We start from the raw sequence: 15,654 nt of genomic DNA, 5'->3' as shown, positions 1-15,654 counted from the left end.
TGCCTATAATTTCTGCCTCTAGTGTTAAATAATCCAATGAAAGAATATTTGGTATTAAATTGTGTACTGGTTGTTAATAACAGGTCAATAGGTAGTACTTTTGGAAATAAGTCTAAATCAGTGTACATTTAAGATAAAAATACATTTGAAAACCAAATATTCTGCTTGGTTGCATTACGGAAAGCTGTTTTTATATATAGCTTCAAACAGAGCCTAAGTGATTTAAACTAAGTAAATAGAATAACAGTTTTTAAAAATACTCCACCATGTATGTTTTAAGCAGGAGTATGTCTCCAAACCTTTTAAACAGAGCGTCCCCACTTGCTTTCAACATTGCAAATTCGAGCATTGGTGCTGACAGCCCAGACCCGTTTGCAAATGGTGCTGACATCCAGATCAGCAACATCGACTACAGATTATCCCGGAAGGAGCTGCAGCAGCTTATGCAGGAGGCATTTTCTAGGCACGGCAAGGTAACCTTCTCACCCCCTCTTGCCTTCCTTTTACCCTTTGCTAGCGCTTCAAGTCGGGAGAACGTAGTTCAACACACGTAAGCGCAGCCAGGATAGACGTATCACTGAATGAGTTTGAACTCCTTCCTTTTTCCTGTGGTCTGCTCACGGTGATGCTGTACTTGTAGTTTTTAGGGCGTAGCCCCGGAGAGCAGGAGACCTAGGGGAGAGGCACTCGTGGTCACGGGCACGGATTTAAGTGGCACTTTGGGGAATAAAACTCTGATGGATTTTACTTCACTCTGGCTGCTAAAATACAGAAGTAGGATTCTAAAGTAATGTTGGCTGTTTTTGTGAGTATCTTACTGCGTCTGATGGGGTTTTTAGGTGCCGTTTGCTAGAAGTGCACCTATTCCAGATGATTAAAATGGCTATGCCCCGGGTGTTTGCAGGGTCTGGAGAAGACCCCAAAGACTCCTCGCACATATTGGCTCCCGAGCCTGCATCAGAGAGCTGCGCGTGCCAGAGCACGCAGCCAGGCTGGGCCGATTTCACGTCTCTGAAGGTCACCCAGTCCTGGTTCACTTAGGTTTTGCTTGGCAGAAGCGTAGCGTTCAGACATGTTCCCTCACAGAAGCACGGAAGTCCACAGACGTGTTCCTTCATAATTCACCTTCAGGTTGAAGCTGACAGGGTTCGGGGTAGACCTAGCATTCCCTTTTCCTTTTTACTGCTGTAGGTGAAGAGTGTTGAGCTCAGCCCCCATACAGATTATCAGCTCAAGGCTGTTGTTCAGATGGAGAACTTACAAGAAGCAATCAGTGCGGTGAATAGCCTCCACAGATACAAAATTGGCAGCAAGAAGATCCTGGTCTCACTTGCCACAGGAGCTGCTAATAAATCACTCTCTTTACTGAGGTAAAAACAAACCATTTATTTCAGGAAATAACTTCTTGGCCCAGAAACAACTTTGGAAAAAATAAAATAGATTTCATCACATTCCCAACCCTCTTTGATGATTACACACGCAGCAATGTTTATTCTCAGTTGTGACAGAACTTAGAAAATGAGCTAGAAGGTAGCAATAAGCTGGTTAGAATAATTCAACTCTTACTCAAGTCCACTACTCAAAGGTGAAGTACAGCTTAAACTTGGCAGGCGGTTAGGAGTAAAATAATACACCGCATATCCAGAACAGGTTCTAAAAATAGTAGCCCTCTACAGTAAATGTTTATAAGCCTGGAAAGTCTGAAATGTTCCCTTCAAATCTTAGGAGAAGGTGGGTTTGTCTGTAGAGGGTAGATATACAAAGCTGCAAGCTCTCAACCTGCAGATATATCCTTAGCATCAAATAGACACTCAGCTCTGTAAGTCTGCCTTCAACTCTGTCAATTGTAGGAATCTGGTGGTGCTTTCATTCTTAATGTGCTTTGATTCTTCTTCTTCGGCTTTCCCTGTTTTGGGGACAACTAGTAAAACAGAACTCACTCCTAAAAATCTGTTTAAACTCTCAAAGATCTCTTTCCGTAACGTGTACTTCACCATTATTTTAAATTATGTTTTTTTCCCCTAGAATAAAAATAACAATGCTCATTGAAGAAACTTTGGAAAGGTCAGAAATACAAAAGAAGCTGGGGGGTGGGGGGTGGGGCGTAGTGGGAATCCATAATCCTGTGGCTCGAAGCCAGTCATGCAACGGTTTGCCTATTTGTTTTCTTCTGATCGTTCTTGGCTGCCTTTTTTAAAACTATAGTTGGGATGATATTGTATCTGCTTGTGTATCCTCCACTGTGGGAATTCTACGTCCACGTCTCTAACACGTGACACACGACGTGGCAGGAGCCATTCAAGCTGTTCTGCCTTCTTTTTCTGTTAACAAGGTGTTTGTCTCATTTGAGCGGTCATTGTCCTTCTGATACACAGGTGTGAAAAGTGCTCTGCTTGAGTCTGATAAAAATCCCAGTGTCTGGCTTTATATTCTTTAATCACCTTGTCCCTAAAGTCTTTCTTTTTCAAGGTTTTCCAGAAAATAAATTTTGACATACCAGAAACTGGTAAATTCATGTTGTGTATACAGTTGACCCTTGAACAGCTCAGGGGTTGGGGGTGCCAACCCCCCCATGCAGTCAAAAATCCCCATGTAACTTCTGATTCCCCCAAATCTTAACTACTAATCGCGTACTGCACTGTTGACTGGAAGCCTTTACTGATATAGTAACATAAACAGTTGATTAACACCTAGGTTGTATGTGTTATATGCTACGTTCTTACAATGAAATAATCTAGGAGAAAGAAAATGTTTCCAAAATCATAATGATGAGAACATACATTTATAGTACTGTACTGCATTTATTGAAAGAAATCCACATATAAGTGGACTCATGAAGTTCAAACCCATGTTATTCAAGGGTCAACTGTACATTGTGTTAATCAGTTTTATGAACTCTGTTTTTGTTTTTGTTTATTTTTCCGCTCCCTATGAACTGTGTTTTTAAAATACCACTTGGAAATCCTCTGTTGATAGCGAATGACATCTGTTTTCTAATTGAGTAAAATTTTGTTTTACAGTGCAGAAACAATGTCTATTCTTCAGGACGCTCCTGCCTGCTGTCTGCCTCTTTTTAAATTTACAGATATCTATGAAAAAAAGTAAGTTAGGTTTATTATTATTTTTTTCATTGATCTGGTCAGTACTGATTGGCAGCTTCCAGAATTCCTATATTGGTTGGTGATTGGCATAAATCTCTTGAGGAAAAGCTGTTGAGGACTATTTCCAGCCTGGTGGAGGAAATGACGTAAAGACAATGGTATCCAGATTCACGTTTCTATTTTAACATACATTTTAAAAACGTCTTTCATTTTTAATAAATTTAGACCTCAGTCCCTAAAGCTGTATGTTTTTCCCATTGACTGATTCGTTTTGTTCATCACTGAATGAACATTTTCGAGCACCTTCTAGGCTGTAAGCTCTAGGACAACAAGGACTGGATCTGACTTATGACCATCTCTTCAGGACCCAGGGCTTAGTAGATGCTCAGGAAGTATGGGTGGTATGGAAGTCTAGGGGCACCCGGCTGGCTCAGTTGGTGGAGCGTGTGACTCTTGATCTCAGGGTTGTGAGTTCAAGCCCTACGTTGGGTGTAGAGATCACTTTTAAAAACAACATCTTTTTTTTTAAATTTATTTATTTAAATTGAAGTTAGTGAACATACAGTGTAGTCTTGGTTTTAGGAGCATAACCCAGTGATCTAGCACTTACATAGACCACCCAGTGCTCATCCCAACAAGTGCCCTCCTTAATGCCCATCACCCATTTAGCCCATCCTCCCCAAAATAAAATCTTTAAAAAGTCTGAGCCTCTGTGGAGAGTGCAGAGCTGGGAAGACACGATCCTTGTCCTTGAGCTTCTGTCTGGAAGGGAAGAGGAAATACTCATAAATCATCACATAGAACAAAGAAAACTATCCCCAAGTGAGTGAGGAGGAGAAAATGCTATAAGGATGGAAAAAACAAAGAGCTGGACTGTTACTCTGAAGCCCCGGAGCCCTGAGTAGTGGCGGAACAACGGGCCATGTGGTGGCGGTGCAAGCTGAGATGGAATGAACAGGGCAGAGAAGGACACAAAGAAGGGACAGTGCTGTCCCAGTCCTGGGTCCAGGCAGATGCTGTTGGAACACCGAAGTTTCAGTTGTCAGTGAAATAGGACATTGTGACTAGTTTTATGTAGCAGGCAAGGTGGAGAGGAGAGGCAGTTTGATTCTGGGTTGTTTTGTCCTGGCTGACTGAGAGGATGCTAGTATGGTTAAAACAGAAATAGAAAATAAGGCCTGTCCAGAAAGTGCAGTGAGGTTTTGACCTTGGCTTGGACATTGGAGATAATGAAGATGTGACCGTTACTTTCCTAAAGGGGATGAGGAGAGGCAGGGAAGCAGGGAGGGAGTGAGGGGAAGCCAAGAGAAGGGCAGAACTGGATGGAATACCACCTGGGACGGGAAGCAGGAGAGAACCAGGAGGTGAGGGTGTTACCAGGACATGCGGGGATGGCTGGCGTCATTGAGGGAGTGGAGAATGTGGCATGGGGTTTTGGGGGGAGGGGAGGAGGAAGCCGCTGGTGACTTGAGAGCCATCCATCCCGAGTCCTGTGGATAAAATCCTGGAGAGAAAAGGATATGAACTCAAATCTGTCTGCCTTCCAAGCCTGTGCCTTTAAGCTCCCAAGTATGAAAGATACACACACAGTGGGGGGATGATTGAGGAGTCCAGTCTCAGGAAGTGTGGGTCTCAAGGTTCAGGAATAGGTGAGGTGAGGGAGTAGCTGGAAAGGAGCCTACCTCTTCTGAGGTAGCAGAGCAGAGATGGGGAGGGGTGGTACAGAGGGATTTCCAGCGTGGGGAGTGGAGTCAAAAGAGGTCATGTCACATAGCTTTCCATCTGAGACAGTGAGGTGAGGTCATATGCAGCAACTGCAGGGGTTCGAGGGTTAGGTAGCAAATGACATAATGACTGATGGGCAGTGAGCCAGAGGTGACTCAAAGGAAGTGCCAAGTGTTACTGGCTTGGGAGTGAAATAATTTAGAGTAGAATTAATCCCATCTTACTTTTGAAGAGGTGGAGGAACCGTTCTTAGCAATAGCCCTTTACTTAATCAGTACAGGCGTTTCTGTGTAATCAGAGAAGAACATTCCAAGTCAACTTCTGTCCCCTTATCCTTGCTTTTAGATTTGGACACAAGTTGAACGTATCGGATTTATATAAGTTAACAGACACGGTGGCAATCCGCGAACAAGGAAACGGAAGACTGGTGTGTCTGTTGCCCAGCAGTCAGGCCCGGCAGAGCCCCTTGGGGTCTTCGCAGTCACATGACGGCTCCTCGACAAATTGCAGCCCAATTATATTTGAAGAGTTAGAATATCACGAGCCTGTCTGCAGACAGCATTGCCCCGATAAGGACTTCAGGTAGAACCTCGTTTCCTTCTAGAAATAATCCTTGTGTATAAGGTCCTTGAACGTCTGTTAATTACCTTGAAGACCTTTTAGACCACTGAGAAACGTCAGCTAACTGTTTTGTTCTCTTTTCTGTAGTGAACACGAATTTGATCCAGACTGCTATAAGATTCCTTTTGTGATCCTCTCTTTGAAGACATTTGCGCCCCAGGTTCATAGTCTTCTGCAGACACATGAGGGCACCGTGCCTTTATTAAGGTGAACATGTCAAAGCCATTGAGATATGAGGCCTTAGTTCTCCTCTTTCTAGAAAGTCTGCCCTCTGCCCACACCTCTTCCCAAGCAAGTATTATAGAATGCTTCATCCTAACATTTTTAGCACCTTGCAGTCAAAGTAGATCTGAAATAGGATCCATTCACTCAATACTTGAACAAGAAAATTTGTGCAGATTTTTAGAAACATAAGGAATGAATAAGAAAGCTTGTTCTCCACAAAGACGAGATTATTGTAAGTGCTGTACTACAGGTGCACACACGTGCTAGAGGAGGGTACACAGCCTTCAGCCCTGGGCTGCAAAATTTGAGAGAGAAAAGCCACTAATGCGTTGAAGCAGGTAAATCACTGACTGAGCACCCAGTTGCCTTATTTTTAACACCCTCTGCTGGGAAAATTGTCTAGGAATTTCTGGTCTCATCAGACTGCATCAAAGAGGTCAGTGCCACAGTGATTGTCTCCCCTGCCTCGGACCTTAATTCTAATGTTCAAACCCAGATCCTGGGGATTTAAACAGAAATTACTTATTTGTGGATATATTAAGATAGAGATTTCTGTTTAGCAGGTGCTTTGCTTTTCCATTATTGTAATTACCCTTCTTTTTCCCCACTTCAGCTTTCCAGATTGTTATGCTGCAGAGTTCGGTGAACTGGAAATAGTGCAGGAAAATCAAGGGGGTGTCCCCTTAGAACACCTCATCACCTGTGTTCCAGGTGTAAACATCGCCACTGCACAGAATGGTGTCAAAGTGGTCAAATGGATTCACAACAAGCCCCCACCTCCAAACACAGGTAGGAGGCAGGTATCGGATGTTTCTGAGCCACCACCTACTAGGAGAGGAGGCTGTTGGCCTTTATCTTCCACAGCAGCCCTGTTTGCCAAGCACAAAGCACTGTGGATGTCTCCTTTGATCTTTTTTTTTTTTAATATTTGGTTTTTTTGAGGGAGAGAGAGGTGCATGCCCATGCACTCGAGTGAGGGAGGGGCAGAGCTAGAGGGAGAGAGAATCCCAAGCAGGCTCCATGCTGTCAGCTCAGAGCCTGATGAGCCCAAGAACCGTGAGATGGTGAGCTGAGCTGAAATCAAAGAGTCGGATGCTTACCCAACAGCCACCCAGGCGGCCCTCCTTTGATCTTTTAAAAACTACTCTCTAAAGTGCTTAAGGTTTGGCAGAACAAGACTTTTGGGGAGTACCAGCATAAGCTATGTAAAAAATGTAAAATCCACATTTCACAATGACGAATCTCTTTAGCCCTACCTAATTTTGTGAGACTTTTTGGCTTGTCAGTTGGCTCGCCTTTTAAAAATAGTTTCAAGTAGTTGAAGGAAAATCTCTCTAAATGCAGATTTACCTGTGAAATTCATTGTGGTCAACATTTCTGACTTGGATAAATCTGAAAACAGATTTAGCTGTTAGTATAAAAGACCAGGAAATGTGAACCCAGATTTGGGTGGGTTGCTGAGTCCTGGGCATCCCTGAATCGCAGGTGTCTAATCCCACGACCTGTGAACAGCACTGCAAATCGTTGCCGCTCTATGCACATTTCCTTCTCTTTGACCCTAAATACTTCCTCCCTTTCTTTCCCCCTATAGGAAGAAGGGTGAGGATAACCAGGGAAGGAGAAAGATTGGTAGCAACGCTGCTTGCCACCTTCTCCTGCCTTTCCCCTCAGCCCTGGCCTGTGCAGGCTCCCGGGCCTCCTGTGTTGTTAGCCTGCCAGTGTCTTAGAAAGGTTTTTGTCTGCTTATACTTTTATAATGAAAACTTTTCCTCAATTACATGGGCGTTCAAGAAAAATTTCTTTCTTACTCTTATATCAGCTAGTTTTACATTGCTGCTTTCCGTGATTTTCTGGGTAATGTTTTCAGCTTCCACATGGGTTAGCTCGGCTCTTCTGGGCTACCTGCTTGCTGACCATCTATAACTTTGTTTCTGTGGGAAAGTATGCTCCGCAGGACCAAGATGCAAATGAGTCATTGACATACAACGAGTTTATAAGGTGGAAACTTGCTGTGGAATTTCACTTCTGCTTTAAGTTAACACTATGCTGAACTGTGCTTTGACTACTGGACTTCGAGAAATAGTGGGAAAACATCTGCCAGCCCATAAAGAAGTTGGGCTGGCCCATTGATTATTATATAGAACCTGAATATAGATGCTGAGAAGTAAAGAGGCCCTTTGGTCTCATCTGCGTCGTCATGGGTGAGCTCAGGCGAGCGAGTGCAAGGTTAGTTACCTTTGTTTCAGAGGTAAGATCCCACTTTATATCTTAGGAATGCTCTCTTTTTCTCCCCCTGTCTAGATCCTTGGCTTCTGCGTTCTAAAAGTCCTGTGGGTAACCCCCAGCTGATCCAGTTTAGCAGGGAAGTGATTGACCTGCTAAAGAGCCAGCCGTCCTGTGTCATCCCAATTAGTAATTTCATCCCGTCCTACCACCATCATTTTGCAAAGCAGTGCCGGGTATCAGACTATGGATATTCCAAGCTGATAGAATTACTGGAAGCTGTGCCTCATGTGTTGCAGGTAAGGAAAGTTCAGGAATTATTATTATTTTAAAGATGAGAACGTTCCTCTGTGGCTCTGGCTACCTCAGCCGAAGAAATGGGTTAGCTGGTAACCTCATCCAAGATGGCTTCTTGGTTTTTGCAGAAAGCTGTGAGTTTCAACTTAAAGAACGAACTCCTTAGAGCACTGTCAAGTGTTGTTCTTCTAATCTGTGTAGACTGACCTCCCTTCTCCTAACCCAGAGCTCTCCAGGGTTGTTCACTCTTACAGAGGAGCTGCCGAGAACACGGGCTTACCTCTCGTAAATGAGTGAAAGACGAGCTCCTGGGCTGGAGCCTCATGTTGGTTCCTAAGGAATCTTTCTTTACCTGTTAACCTAGACTGTTACATAGCTTCCTACCTGTAAAACAGCTTCCCACTTGTAAAATGGCTTGGAATACCTTAGCTGTCTTTTGTAGACAAAATTAGTTGCTTTTTGTGTCTGTATTCACAACTATTTGAGGAGGGGTATGAAGGGCAAACAAAAAGGGGGTGGGGGGTCCCAGGCACTTGAGCAGATGTTCATTTTGAACATCTACATTCTGTTGATCTACATGTGTTTGAAAATGCAGACATCACACATAAAGGGGCTTATTGTCTGAGAGCAGTAACAGGAGAGAGAAAATGCCATCAGCCAGAAAGTCAGTATGTGCCAAGGTCTTACGAGTATAAATAATCAAAGTGTTTGATTTACAGATCCTCGGAATGGGCTCCAAAAGGTTGTTGACCCTTACCCACAGGGCCCAGGTGAAGCGCTTTACTCAGGATTTACTAAAACTTCTCAAATCCCAAGCCAGCAAACAGGTCATTGTGAGGGAGTTCTCACAGGCTTACCATTGGTGAGTTGATGAGAAGGGGGAGAAAAATGAAAGCAAATATTTTAAGACACTTTTTCTTCCCACAAATCTAAAATAATTACCTAACGTTTTCTATTTAACATTCTTTTGGAAAACTTACAAAGTTTATTTAGCAAGTGATATGTCTCATTCTTTACCCATTTCCATGGTTAAATTCTAGGTGTTTCTCAAAAGACTGGGATGTCACTGAATATGGTGTTTGCGAATTGATTGATATCGTATCAGAGATTCCAGACACAACCATCTGCTTGTCCCAACAAGATAGTGAAATGGTGATTTGTATCCCCAAAAGAGGTATGTTGACCTTAATGTGCTGGAAGACAGTCGCATATCTCAGTGGTTATCTTAACATGGTCTCACATATCCTTTTCCCTGCCCCCATGGTTCCTGCAGATTCCATGGAAGGAGCAGTGTGAAAACTACTGTGTGCTGTGCAGTGGATCCTAGGTTCTTCAGAGCAGGAAGCCACTCACCAATAAGAAAAGCTGGTTTTTTAGAATTTAGAATTTTCCCTCTAGGGGGAAGAGGGGCATAACCAGCACTTTGCCAAAATGCCTTCTTCAGCCTGTCTATGGCTGTTGACACCATAATTATCCATCTGAGAGTCGGTTACCATGGCTCTTGCTTGACTCTTATTTTTAACTGAGCTACCTTACCATGCACTCTGGAGAAGGAAAGAAGGCTCAAGCAAATGTTTCGCTTTATCTTTCATATTTTGGCCACTCTGGTTGAGGTCTGGGAGCTAGGGTAGGTGAAATTACATCTGTCTACTGTCCTCTTCTCCCACTGTTATTAATCGGTGATTCTTAACCTGTGTTCCCGCAGAACACTGATATTCATGAAATTATGGCACTCCAGAGCTTTTTGGAGTGAGTAATGTCGGTCTTCTGATTCTCATTTAAAAATCAGTAGAGGGGCACCAGACTGGCTCATTTGGAAGAGCATGTGACTCTTCATCTGGGGTTATGAGTACAAGTGCCACATTGGGTGTAGAGGTTACTTAAAAATTTTTTTTTTAATATTTTTATTTTTTATTTTTTTAGAGCTTGTGAGCAGGGCAGAGGGGCCGGGTGGAGGGGGGAGAGAGAGAGAGGGAGAGAGAGAGAGAGAGAGAAAGAGACTCTTAAGCACGTTCTGTGCTTAGTGTGGAGGTTCAGATCCCACAACCCTGGGAACCTGAGCTGAAATCAGGAGTCGGGTGCTCAACTGACTGAGCCACCCAGGTACCCCTAAAAAAAAAAAAAAAACTTAAAAAAAATTTTTTTTGTTTTTTAAACGTTTATTTATTTTTAAAAAAAAAATTTTTTTTCAACATTTATTTATTTTTGGGACAGAGAGAGACAGAGCATGAACGGGGGAGGGGCAGAGAGAGAGGGACTGAGCCACCCAGGTACCCCTAAAAAAAAAAAAAAACTTAAAAAAAATTTTTTTGTTTTTTAAACGTTTATTTATTTTTTAAAAAAAAATTTTTTTTCAACATTTATTTATTTTTGGGACAGAGAGAGACAGAGCATGAACGGGGGAGGGGCAGAGAGAGAGGGAGACACAGAATCGGAAACAGGCTCCAGGCTCCGAGCCATCAGCCCAGAGCCTGACACGGGGCTTGAACTCCCGGACCGCGAGATCGTGACCTGGCTGAAGTCGGATGCTCAACCGACTGCGCCACCCAGGCGCCCCTTGTTTATTTTTGAGAGAAAGAGACACAAGCAGAGGACAAGCGGAGGAGGGGCAGGGAGAGAGGGAGACAGAATCCGTGAAGCAGACTCCAGGCTCTGAGTTGTCAGCACAGAGCCCAACGCAGAACTCGACCTCACAAACCGTGGGATCATAACCTGAGCTGAAGTTGGGCGATTAATTGAGCCACCCAAGCGCCCTAAAAACTTTCAAAAAAAAATTACATACATAAAAATTAATTGAAATAAAAAGTGAAATGTAAGCTTTTATTGCCCTGTGTTTTTGTTAAACTTTTGTTGCCTGATACTCTTTGTGCTAACAATTTGAACTGAAGGTCAGAAGAATAAACAAAGCATGTGGCTATTCAGAAGTGCGAGTTTACAGAAATAATTTCTAGGTTATTTTTACAAGTACAGAGACCTGTCATGTACATGCTCGTACGTGTCAGGCTCCTATATATGGGATAGGGGTGGGGGACAGGGAGCTAGAAAAAGTATGTCCAGCTTGCAAGGTGAAATTACATGGACATGCACGTATATTTCACTGTGTACCATAATAGTTTCCTGGCCTCCTGGTATTGTGTCCTTGAATGAGTTTGAAAACCATTCTGCAGAGAGAGCATATGAATGTGTTTGTCTTAGGCTGTGTGCATTTGGAAGGCAAAGATGATACCTCTTGTAATCTGTACATAGGACTAACTATACCACTAATGTTCAACACAAATCAATGGAAGACTGTGATGACTGATCAATTTTTTTTTTTTTTTTTTTTTAAAGAGCGTACCCAGGATGAAATAGAAAGGACAAAGCAGTTCTCCAAGGATGTTGTTGATTTGCTGCGGCACCAACCCCATTTCCGGATGCCCTTTAACAAATTTATCCCCTCCTACCATCACCACTTTGGCCGGCAGTGTAAACTTGCATACTATGGGTTTACTAAACTACTTGAACTTTTTGAAGCCATACCTGATATTTTACAAGTGAGTAGAGATTCCAGTGATATTTTTCTAAACAATACATGGGAGAATTTTTTTTTTTTTCTCTCAGGCCTCTTTTCCTGGGAACTAAGTAGTTAGGAAATAGGAAAACTGGAAATATTTTGATCAGAGAAGCTATGTTTTTGGCTCATTAGTATTTCAAGGTAAGTGTGGGTTTTTTTTTCCCCTTCCATGAAGAAAGAAACCATCTTCAAATTTATTTTAGAGTAATTATTGTCAAGAGATGAAATAGTTTGATTCTTTTTAATATAGTTTGTTTTCTTAAATGGAATGTTTTTCCATTAGTGCCGTATTTTTCAAATCTCTTAGGTTGGTGCTGGGGACAAGTACGCGAGGCGATATGAATGCTTAGCTGTTAAGCCATTGCTAAGTTAAACCAGATTTTTGTTGTTAATTTCTTTAGCATTTGTGTTTTTTAAAATTTATTTATCTATCTTTGAGAGAGAGCGATACCGGAGTGCAAGCAGGGGAAGGGCAGAGAGAGAGGAAGGGACAGAATCCGAAGCAGGCTCGCTCCAGGCTCTGAGCTGTCAGCGTAGAGCCCGATGCAGGGCTCAAACTCACAAGCCAGGAGATTATGACCTGAGCTGAAGTCAGACGCTTAACGGACTGAGCCACCCAGGCACCTAAAGTGCTTTTAAAATTCTTCTTGGGGCGCCTGGGTGGCTCATTCGGTTAAGCGTCTGACTTCAGCTCAGGTCCTGATCTCACAGTCTGAGTCTGAGGCCTACATCAGGTTCTGTGCTGACGGCCTAGAGCCTGGAGACTGCACTGGTTTCTGTTCTCCCTCTCTGCCTACCCCTCCCCTGCTCATGCTCTGTCTCTCTTGCTCTCAAAAATAAATAAACATAAAAAAAATTTTTTTAAAAATTCCTCTTGTGTGTGGTCAAATACACATTACTTTGTTAAGCCTTTTTAAGTGTGCAGTTAAGTGGTGGTAAATGTATCACATGCTGTGCAACCAATTTCCAGAACTTTTTCATCTTGCAGAACTGAAGCTCTATGTCCATTAAAGAACACCACAGTGCTTTTCCGTTACTAACCGAATACATTTCCATGCCACTTAATTCTATGAACAGTCATAACTTGTTCAATCTCGCCTTCTTTCTGCTGTGTGTTTTCCAAGGTATTGGAATGTGGAGAAGAAAAAATCCTCACTTTGACAGAGGTAGAACGATTCAAAGCTCTTGCTGCCCAGTTTGTCAAACTCCTTCGGTCCCAAAAAGATAACTGCCTTATGATGACAGATCTGCTTACGGAATACGCTAAAACTTTTGGTTACACGTTTCGTCTCCAAGACTACGATGTCAGTTCAGTTTCAGCTTTAACACAGAAGCTCTGCCATGTTGTAAAGGTTAGCAGATTTTTATTTTCACGGCAATGTGGCGTCATCTTCGCTGGGGTGTTTTCCTGTGCTTTCGCGTTTCTTTGTTCACACCTTGCAGTAGTTTCTGTTTCACAGTAAGTGCTTTGTTTGCTATTAATACCTTATTAGGTGATAGGAGATTACCCTAATAGGGGCTCTGGTTTGGCAGCTAAGATTTTTGGTCTTGCTTCTGTGTGTTTATTCAGGGCCTTGTCAAAGGAATGACTCTGAACTGATGAGGTGTCTTTTATCCGAGGATGTTTTTTTCCTCGGGTATATTCTTCTAAATGGATCATCGTTTCTGAAGTTTTGGGGAGGCTGTAATCCCAGATCTCTTTCCCCACAGATTCTGACTCACTCGAGTAGATTTAGGAGCAGGCTAGGCTCACAACAGCCCTTGTTGCTGGTAACACGGGATTGGAGAGGGTAACTTCCTCTTCCTTCCTGCCCTGGACTGAACTAACCCTCCCTGTCCTAGACTGAGCAGCTGGGTGGTTTCAGGCTGCCTCCAGCCTGGGGCCAAGAGGAGGCAGAGTGGAAGTGCCACCAAGGGGGGCAGCCCTGGTTACAGACGTGGAAGGGATGCATTCACGTCCTGTCCAGTTGAGGGGAGAACCTTCACAGGACCCAGAGTAGGGAGGACGCTAGGAGTGTGGCACTCCCAATCCAAGGAGGGGAAACGGCCAGCACTGTCACCTGCTGGGATGAGTGAGGCAGGGACTAATGTGACCTTCGGGCCTGGCTACATGGAGGAACTTGGTGTTGCTGGCCGGGCGGGGTCGCCACCAGTGAGTGGGGACCAGAGGCACACTGAGCAGGTCGAGGCATGAGGAGGAGTAGGAGACAAGAAAATGGTCACAGGTAATACAGCCTTTCGGCTTGTCTCCTTGTGAAGGAGCAGCGGGAGTGCACAGTGGCGGCAAGGCCACGGGACCGAGTGAGCCCATGAGGTTTCTGTGGCTGCTTTGCTCCCAGGTGGAGAGACCCGAGCATGGTTGAGAGCCGCCAGGAAGGATGTGCTCGAGGGAGAGAAGAGAAATATACAGACAAGAGGTGGTGGGGTGGGGTTTCCGAGGAGGCAGGCATGGGAATCGGCATTCAGCAGACGGCAGGGCATAGCCCTGATATTAGTGCTTCGACCAGAGGGAGGGAGTAGCGGGCAGATGTAGACACAGGGAAGTTTGCTGTTCCTCTCGGGGAAGAGGAGGGGGGTACCCACCACGAGCTATTTTTCTGTGAAGTGAAGGTGAGAGCAACTGCACAGAGAGAGGACGAAAGGCACAGGATTCGAGATTGAGGCCCCTCATGGCACGGTGCGGTGTGGGGGGCCCGCCAGGACATGAGGCAGGGGCACGGGGAGTAGGGGAGCCCCGCAGGAGGGAGGTGGTGCCCACAGCGCTACCCTGGGTTTGCTGCCGGCTCGGAAAGCAGACCGTCTGGCTCGAGGTGGGAGTTTGCCAGATGGTGCAAAGAAAAGGCACCAAAGGGACAAAGTTGTTTACAGAGCATGACAAGAGTGGTAATGAATTCATGGCCTATCGGCGCCAAGGTGGACACGAGAGGAAAGTGAAGAAGGCAGAGAGGGTTTTAATTGGGAGGAGGTGCGAGTCCGTGCAGGTGAAGCTGGAGAAGGGGAGGAAGAGCCGATCATTCGAATCTCTTTTCCGTCTCCCACCCCAGCATCTGCCGCAGGCCTCCTTTGGCGCACAGGGTGCACGGGAGGTTTGCATGAGCTACCTCGGCAGTGGGCAGTAGATGGTGAGATCCCACGTGCGACCTGGGAATGGGTGTCCACGGTGGAAGTCAGTGGAAGGGGATATCCCCGGAGATGAGGAAGTTGAGGAACTGAAAGGCCGCAGGATGGGAGGGGCCCCCTGGATACTCAGTCACCCAGCATAAAGGCAGTGGAGTGCTTCAGTGGGTAGCCATGAGCGGAGACTCTGATAAGCAAGGGCGAGTGAGTGGGGAGTTTGGGCGCAAGCAGTCAAGATGGGGGAGGATTGGAGAGGCTCCGGGGTGCTGCCCTGGCTGCTGCTGCATCTCCAGGAAGCTTCTGGGGAATGCTGAGAAGCGGACCCCTCCACCCCGCCCCCCCCCCCCCCGAGATTCTGATGCAATCAGGCCCAGTGTGCTCTGAGCATTGGCATCTTTTATAAGCTCCCTAGAGGATTCGTTGCATAGCATGGGTTCAGAATCAAGAGATGTATCTAAGTAGGCTCGAAAGAACAGGTTTTTATTTTTACTCCTTGAAAGGCTACAATAGTAGCAGTGGTCTAGGCTTTGAACAAGATGACTCAGACTCCCCTAGACCTGACTCTGTTGATAGGGGAAATCTGTCACCATGGTAACTGGTGTGGGGGTCTGCCCTCCATCCTCCTGCCTGGGCTCTGGGTGAGCGTCCGAACCAGGGTCACAGTGGGATGGTGACAGTTCCTCAGGTGCTGCTCTGCCTGTGAGAGCCCAAAGCACACAAGCCTGTGGTGACCCAGCCCACGCCGAGGCACTGAGACCTGTGGTGTTGGCTGGAAAACCAGAGGGGAAAACA

The 15,654-nt window shown here is 44.9% G+C and overlaps 1 protein-coding gene across 8 annotated transcripts in view; it reads left to right on the top strand.

The window, feature by feature from the left end:
* The window catches only part of MARF1 (meiosis regulator and mRNA stability factor 1), a 39,675-nt gene that overhangs the window by 13,339 nt on the left and 10,682 nt on the right, over positions 1-15,654 (top strand). For 5 of the 8 annotated variants that reach the window (XM_027043189.2, XM_053213390.1, XM_027043188.2 and 2 more), the window contains 11 exons: positions 281-473; positions 1,192-1,370; positions 3,021-3,101; positions 5,172-5,408; positions 5,535-5,654; positions 6,286-6,461; positions 7,974-8,194; positions 8,912-9,054; positions 9,233-9,366; positions 11,523-11,725; positions 12,870-13,097. In XM_027043189.2, the coding sequence (XP_026898990.1) occupies positions 281-473; positions 1,192-1,370; positions 3,021-3,101; positions 5,172-5,408; positions 5,535-5,654; positions 6,286-6,461; positions 7,974-8,194; positions 8,912-9,054; positions 9,233-9,366; positions 11,523-11,725; positions 12,870-13,097 (1,915 nt within the window). The remainder of the gene's footprint in view (positions 1-280; positions 474-1,191; positions 1,371-3,020; positions 3,102-5,171; positions 5,409-5,534; positions 5,655-6,285; positions 6,462-7,973; positions 8,195-8,911; positions 9,055-9,232; positions 9,367-11,522; positions 11,726-12,869; positions 13,098-15,654) is intronic. The other 3 variants (XM_027043186.2, XM_027043184.2, XM_027043187.2) reach the window with 2 other exon arrangements.

This window comes from Acinonyx jubatus, chromosome E3, assembly GCF_027475565.1.
Source record: "Acinonyx jubatus isolate Ajub_Pintada_27869175 chromosome E3, VMU_Ajub_asm_v1.0, whole genome shotgun sequence".
In the NCBI taxonomy this organism is placed as follows: Eukaryota; Metazoa; Chordata; class Mammalia; order Carnivora; family Felidae; genus Acinonyx; species Acinonyx jubatus.
Note: the sequence above shows the minus strand (reverse complement) of the source record. Positions and strands in the feature narration are given on the sequence as shown.